Source organism: Dipodomys ordii, unplaced genomic scaffold (genome assembly GCF_000151885.1).
Source record: "Dipodomys ordii isolate 6190 unplaced genomic scaffold, Dord_2.0 Scaffold62, whole genome shotgun sequence".
NCBI classification, from domain to species: domain Eukaryota; kingdom Metazoa; phylum Chordata; class Mammalia; order Rodentia; family Heteromyidae; genus Dipodomys; species Dipodomys ordii.
Window position 1 is genome coordinate 375158 of NW_012267278.1, and position 7500 is coordinate 382657.

At 43.6% G+C, this 7500-nt stretch overlaps 2 protein-coding genes across 2 annotated transcripts in view; both read right to left on the bottom strand.

Moving 5' to 3' along the window:
• Rpf2 (ribosome production factor 2 homolog (S. cerevisiae)) overlaps positions 1-4212 on the bottom strand; it is a 37912-nt gene extending 33700 nt beyond the window's left edge. Inside the window, exons 1-3 of the mRNA XM_013022360.1 lie at positions 4172-4212; positions 2474-2592; positions 2195-2420 (exon numbers count right to left, since the gene is read on the bottom strand). Of these exons, the coding sequence (XP_012877814.1) occupies positions 2195-2420; positions 2474-2592; positions 4172-4212 (386 nt within the window). The remainder of the gene's footprint in view (positions 1-2194; positions 2421-2473; positions 2593-4171) is intronic.
• Positions 4213-6665: 2453 nt separating this feature from the next.
• Positions 6666-7500, bottom strand: part of Gtf3c6 (general transcription factor IIIC, polypeptide 6, alpha 35kDa) — an 8182-nt gene continuing 7347 nt past the window's right edge. Inside the window, exon 5 of the mRNA XM_013022362.1 lies at positions 6666-7121. Within this exon, the coding sequence (XP_012877816.1) occupies positions 6835-7121 (287 nt within the window). The 3' untranslated portion in view covers positions 6666-6834. The remainder of the gene's footprint in view (positions 7122-7500) is intronic.

The window sequence follows — 7500 nt, forward strand, 5'->3', positions numbered from 1 at the left end:
CCCCACGACTGACAAAAAAAAAAAGATAGAATAGGAAGCTCAAAGTGTAATTGTTCTTCCTGCTTTTAAGCAGAGAATATTATCACTGAAGGCATGACTGGACCCCAAAACTACAAATATCTCCAAAACAAACTCTAGCAATGAATGAGATTAAAGCCATATGCCTGATAGTCTCAAGTCTTTTTTTTTTTTTTTTGGGTCCAGTCGTGGGGGCTGAACTCAGGGCCTGGGCGCTGTCCCTCAGCTCTTCAGCTCAAGGCTAGCGCTCTGCTACTTGAGCCACAGCGCCACTTGCGGCTTTTTTTTTCTTTTTGCTTATATGGTGCTGAGGAATCGAACCCTGGGCCTCAGGCATGCAAGGCAAGCACTCTACCACTGAGCCACCTTCCCAGCCCAGTCTCAAGTCTTGCACTGGAAAAGTAGGTCATGAATTTGGGCTTCCAGGTAAGGGTATGACTCAAAATGAAGGATGAAATGCATGAAGCAAGAGGCTAGAGTAGGGACATTCTCAATTACAAAAGGTTAAAGGCAAAAAAACCTGCTTCTGGTAAACAGTTATCTAGATTTTGCAGCTTTAGTAAACTGTGTGCCTACAGTAGAGGATGAAGCTCTGAGCCAAAGATGTGAAGCACTAAAAACTTCTACACATAGCTATGAATGATGCCAAACTTATGGACAGCAACATAATATGTGTTAATGTGCACAATATGAAACTGCTGATACTAAGCCAAACTGGCAGTTTCACATAGTTAAAGAATATATTCATTGACCCTTTTCTTCTTGGTGTCCAGAACTTATGCCTAGGGCTTCACACATGCTAGGTATACCTCTACCACTCAGCTATAAACTCAAACCTTATCATTTTGCCATGTCAGGAATAAAACCCAGAGCTTCACGTTAGATAGTTACTCTTACACTGAACTTACTCTAGCCCATCAATGTATTTCATAAGGTAAATTTAAATTTAAAATATATGCAAGGCGATAATAAAACAGAACATATAATGACATTTTTGTGAAGTAAAAAATATAATGAAGACATAAATCAGAGGTGATGGTGTAAACTAATTTCAACACTCAGGAGGCTAACACTGAAGGACTTAAGAGCTTGAGGCTAGGCTACACTCCATAATACAACCATGTCTCAAACATATACTTTTCAATCCCTTTCTTAGATAGGAGTGTATGTTAAGGGTATATGTAGTAGAATACTTGCCTACCAAGCCCAAGGTCACACACGGTTACACACGGTCTCTCTCTCTCTCTCTCACACACACACACCCCAAAAAATAAAGGAAAAAAAGTGGTTCTAAAGCTGTATCACCTAGGTTCAAAAACTAGTTCTACCATTTCTTGTAGGACCATAGGAATATTATTTCCCAGTACTTTAGTTTCTTCAACTATAAAATAATTTCATGTAAGTTCTAAATAATAATGGAGGACTCAGAAGGAAGGCTGTAAGTTTGCAGACAACCCTGGCCACATTTTTTAAGATCTTGTCTAAAAAAAAAAAAAAGAAGAAAGAGGGCTGGGAAGGTGGCTCAGTGGTAGAACGCTTGCCTTGCATGCCTGAGGCCCTGGGTTCGATTCCTCAGCACCACATAAGCAAAAATAAAAAAAAAAGCTGGAAGTGGCGCTGTGGCTCAAGTGGTAGAGTGCTAGCCTTGAGCTGAAGAGCTGAGGGACAGCGCCCAGGCCCAGAGTTCAGGACCCACGAGCGGACCCAAAACACTCCTGAAGGATAGCTAGAAGTGTACGAAAGCTGAAAGGAATAGAGCAAGCTAATGAACACTTTCACAGATGCTGCAGCAAAAACTTCACAAAAGCTTTCACCAAACTCTCACTGCTCATCAGAGATGGACGTAATTGCTCTTTGGAGAGGTGGATGGCCCAGTCACAAGGCGTTAAGTAGCCCTCTCGGACTGTCACCTAGATCTGTGAGACTCAAAGGTCGGAGCTTACCCCTCCCGGTACCCCCCCTCACACCTGAGCAAGCAGGTCTCAGGCTCCCCGGCCAGCGCTGGGGTCCCTCCGCCATCGCGCGGGGGCTTCCGGGCCCTCCCGGATCTCCCCTGGCTGTACGAGCTGGAGAACCCACCCGCACAGACGAAGGCAAAGTGCCAGAGAGGAAGGAGGTAACCGTGGAGACCCGGTCGCCGCCGTCCCCACTCCGCCACGAGGACCAAAGTACTTACACAACTCGATCCAAAGAATCCATAGCTACTTCAACCCGAGCCGGGCTCCAGCACCGGCACCGAGAGGAGCCACGAGAACGGCGCGAGCGCCGGAACGAGCGGGGCCGGAAATACGAAACCGGAAATACGCGAGGTAACTTCCTGGGACTGCCGAGCAACGGGAGCCGGCGTCCATTTTGCGTGAAATCGCGTTCTGTTGCCTTGGTGACGGGTTTTCTTTGCCTTTCTAGCCGGATTTACAGGTGTTAAAAAAAAAAATGACTGTACGAATATGAATACCAGCAATTCGGGAACTTGGTGTGTTGGGAGGTGCCCTCGGGATTCTAGAAAGATTGAAAGCAAGGTAGGCATTCGTGGAGTTACAAAAAGTGAGTGTGAAATGGGCACCACGAACACGACTGAGATCCAAAGGGCAGTTTATGACCACAACTTTAAAAATTGCTGAAAATACTGATTGTGATTTTCTCCAAAATATTTTTTTAAATCTCTTGGTGGTACTGAGATTTGAATTCTGAGTTTCTCACTGCTGTGTCAGCACACGACTACAGGAGCCCTTTGTGCTTTGTTTTTTGGATAAGGCCCCACTTCTTGCCAGAAGTGGCCTTGAACTACATTCTCTGCGTGCGTGTGTGTGTGTGTGTGTGTGTGTGTGTGTACGCGTGTATGTGTGTGTTGGTTCTGGGACTTAAAACTCAGGGCCTGATCACTGTCCTTGAGCCTCTTTTTGTGCAAGGCTAGCCCTTACTATTTGAGCCACAGCACCACTTCCAGCTTTTTCTGAGTAGTTTATTGGAGATAAGAATTTAGTGGACTTTCCTGCCCAGACTGGATTCAAATCATAAACCTCATAGCTCAGCCTCCTGAGTAATTAGGAGCCACCAGCACCCAGCTAGAAGAATCTTCTGCAGATCCATAGACTTTTCCTACAAATTCCAGCCCATTTGGTCTCTAGAATCCCAGTTCCATTACAAGTCAGGGAGATCACTAAGCTCCATCTAGAATCTTCCTCTTGACAGTGTAGCCTAGAAATCTCTGTGGGCAATAAAAAAAAGGACTCAAAGGTCTTGCCTCAGGATAATTTAAATATCAAAATCATTACAGGCTCAAGCCTGTAATCCTAGCTGCTCAGGAGGCTGAGATCTGAAGATCATGTTCGAAGTCAGCCAAAGGAAAGTCTGTTAGACTTTTTTTTAATGTGTGTGGGGGGGGATTTAGTCGTGGGGCCTGAACTCTGGGCCTGGGTGCTGTCCCTCAGCTCTTCAGCTCAAGGCTAGCACTCTACCACTTGAGCCACAGTGCCACTTCCTGCTTTTTTATTTTTTCTGCTTATGTGGTGTTGAAGAATGGAACCCAGGGGCAAGTGCCCTACCACTGAGTCACCTTCCCAGCCCAACTTTTATCTCCAATAAACTATTCAGGCTGGGCAGCAGTGGCTCATGCTTGTAATCCTAGCTACTCAGGAGGCTGAGATCTGAGGATCCCAGTTCAAAGCCAGCCTGGGCAGGAAAGTCCATGAGACTCCAATAAACCACCAGAAAACCGGAAGTGTCACTGTGGCTCAAGTAGTAGAGTGCTGGCCTTGAGCTGAAGAGCTGAGGGACAGCATTCAAGTCCCACGACTGACAAAAAAAAAAAAAAAAAACAACAACTGGAAGTGGCACTGTGGCTCAAATGTTAAACCACTAATCTTAAGCAAAAAAAGCTCAGGGAAAGATCCCAGGCCTAGAAATTCAAGTCCCAGGATTGGAGAAAAAAAAATACAAACTTCCTAAAATGCCTATGCCCTAGTTCCTAGAACCTATGAATATGTTAACTTACATAGTGAATCGATTATCCTAAATTTTCCAGGTGGGCCTCAACCCAACATCTACCTCTTAGTAGGTAGCTGTGATAACCCCCACCAAAATCAAGGTATCTGAGTTACTGGCAGTTACTTCTATTGCCTAGCCTCAGTCCCTCCTGCTATAGGAGACTTACTTTCCCCCCTGGGCCCTTTTCCCTTGGAAAAGGATATTCATGGCAACAAAAAATGTGAAATCAGAAACATCCTGCTAAAAGCAAACATCTCTCCCTCTCTCAAGCTTCCCAGGCTGTCAGCTTTGTAGTTTGCCACAAACTTTGCTGACAACCTTGAGCCTTATCAGCAGTTGTACTGACTTGCTGTTATTAGTAAGGAGCTTATAATAAAAATCATTTCTGTAAAGAAAATTCCAGTGCACCCCCAACCATGGGAATGAGTTTCTCATGTTTTAAGATTTAAAATATACTACCCCTTCCCAAGGTTATGTTTTGCCTTCAGTAAGCCAAAGGTATGTTTTAACTTTTTGTAATAACGTCAATAGCATTGATAGTACCAATCATGCTGACTAAATAAAAATTGTTTTGCCTATGCTCTTGTGACTCAAGGCTATGTTTTGCTTCTGTAACCTTGCTTGCTTGTATTGGTAAACTCACCTACTGGTAAAACCTCTTCCTATAAAAATCCCCCATGGAAAGCAAACGGGGGCTGTTCTCCAGCTCTGTAAGCCGAGGACAGATGCCAAGTGGCTAACAAAAGGCTTCCAGCCAGTTTGACAGAGAGCTGGTGACTACTTTTGCCAATTGTGGGTTCAAGTCCCATTGGTCCTGGGAAGCTGGAATATTACAGTAGACAAAAGTATACTAAAGAGGGCTGGGAAGGTGGCTCAGTGGTAGAGCGCTTGCCTTGCATGCCTGAGGCCCTGGGTTCGATTCCTCAGCACCACATAAACAGAAAAAGCCAGAAGTGGCACTGTGGCTCACGTGGTAGAGCGCTAGCCTTGAACTGAAGAGCTGAGGGACAGCACCCAGGCCCAGAGTTCAAGCCCCATGACCAGACCCCAAAAAAAACAAAAAAAAAATGCAATTTTCCATCTTGTCACTCATGGCTTCCATGTTTGTTTTTTCTTATTACTATAAAGGTTATATACAGAGAGGCTAGTTTCATGAATCAAGTAATTAGTACATTTCTTCCTGAACAATGTCATCCCTTCCTTAACTCTCTCCCAGTTTTTCCCTCCCATTCCACCCACAAGCTGAAGTTTTCAGCATAGTGTCTAGTGAATAGCACTGCTTTGTTTATCCTTTTTCCCTCCATTTCCCTCCATCTCCCCTTATCCTCCCAAAGACAGATAAACAAGACAAAAAGAAAACAGAAACACAAAGAAATAAATCCTATTGCTTTTTTTGGTGCAGGTCAGGGGCTTGAACTCAGGTCTTGGGTGTCGTCCCTTTAGTTTTCTTTTTTTTTGGGGGGTCCGGTTGTGGGGCCTGAACTCTTGGCCTGGGCACTGTCCCTTAGCTCTTCAGCTCAAGGCTAGCGCTCTACCACTTGAGCCACAGCACCACTTCCGGCTTTTTTTTCCCTGCTTATGTGGTGCTGAGGAATTGAACCCAGGGCCTTAAGAATGCAAGGCGAGTACTTTACCACTGAGCCAACTTCTCAGCCCCATCCCTGAAGTTTTCTGCTCAAGGCTAGCACTCTACCAGTTGAGCCAAACTGCACTACTGACTGTATGTGTCTGTGTGCCTGGTAAGAGTTCATGGATTTTCCTGTCTGGGCTGGCTTTGAACTACAATTCTTAGATCTCAGCCTTCTGAGTAGCTAGGATTGCAGGTGTGAGTCACCAGCACCCAGTCACAGCTTCTATTTCCAAAGTAATTTTAAAAGCACTTGGGTGACTGAGGCAAGAGGATTTTGACTCCATGGCCCCATTGAGCTACACAGAAAAACTCTTGTCATTCACAACTGAATGAAACAACAAACAAGCAAGGTACTCATCAGAAGACAAACAAAAAGAAACCAGGTGCTGGTGGCTCACACCCATATCCTAGCTACTCAGAAGGCTGAGATCTGAGGATTCAGCTCAAAATCAGCCCAGGCAGGAAAGTCTGTGAGACTCATCTATAATAAACTACTCAGAAAAAGCTGAAAGTGATGCTGTGGCTCAAGTGGTAGAGCACTAGCCTTGAGCACAAAGAGGCTCAAGGACAGTGCCCAAGCCGATTTCAAATCCCAGGACTGGTGAGGAAAAAAAAAAAAAAAAAAAGAATTCTGACTTCGGCAGCACATATACTAAAAACTGGAATGGTACAGAGAAGATTAGCATGGCTTCTGTGCAAGGATGTCATGCAAATATATGAAGCATTCCATATTTAAAAGAAAAAAGAAGTATTGGCAAAAAAAAGAAAAAAAACAGTCATTAAGCCAGGCACCAGTGGCTCACACCTGTAATCTTAGCTACTCAGGAGACTGAGATCTAAGGATCACGGTTCAAAGCCAGCCAGGGCAGGAAAGTCCATGAGACTCTTATTTCCAGTAAACTACTCAGAAAACTGGAAGTGGAGCTGTAGCCCTAGCCTTGAGCTGAAGAGCTGAGGGATAGCGCCCAGGCCCAGAGGTCAAGCCCACAACTGACCAAAAAGAAAAAAAAATTTTAAGTGAGTCATTAAATCATGTTTTTAAAAATGTATTTCTGGTCCTCAGTGTCTTGAATATTAAGTTGTGCTATCACTTGAAAGTATTCATATGGCCAAAACTATAATAAACAGTGAACCAACTGAAAGCTACACAGCCAATTATTTTAAGTAAAAGTTTTTTTAAGTTATTATGAGAAATATTTTTATCGAGGAGTGATTTCTAAGGCATCATCTTGAGTTTCCATAAAAATAGAACCTTCCATCTCAGAAGGAGTGCCAGCAAGAAGGCCAGGATCCAGGTGCATTTGTTTTTCCTGTTCATAGATCAAATTTGAACTGTCTTTTATTTGAATCTCTTGCTCTTCCAAATCCAAAGGTTTTTCAGGGGCTGGAACTATAACTTCATCTTCATTTTCATGTACAAAACTACAGATCATGTTGGGTCTATAAGAGAAGTCGTTTTCCTTCATTTGCAGCCATTCTACTCCACCTAATTTGTGCATAGGGAATTGGAGTACAAACCAAGAAAAACAGTATGAAAAACAAATTTTAATTAAGTACATTTAAAATTTTCATTCTATGTTTCAAAATAAAACAAAGCGGCTGTGACTGGATAAAACAATCATGTAATTGCTGTTTTTCTTGAAGATCTTAGGATGACTTTACAGTTATGTATCTTCAAAATCACTAGAAGTACTTAGCTTCAATTATGGTTCTATGCCTTTCCCAGATATTAATCTCCATTCATTATGACAAATATTGTGAGCTTTCATTGTAATCTTAGGACTTTTTTTTTTTTTTTGAGTCCAGTTGTGGGGCCTGAACTCTGGGCCTGGGCGCTGTCCCTCAGCTCTTCAGCTCAAGGCTAG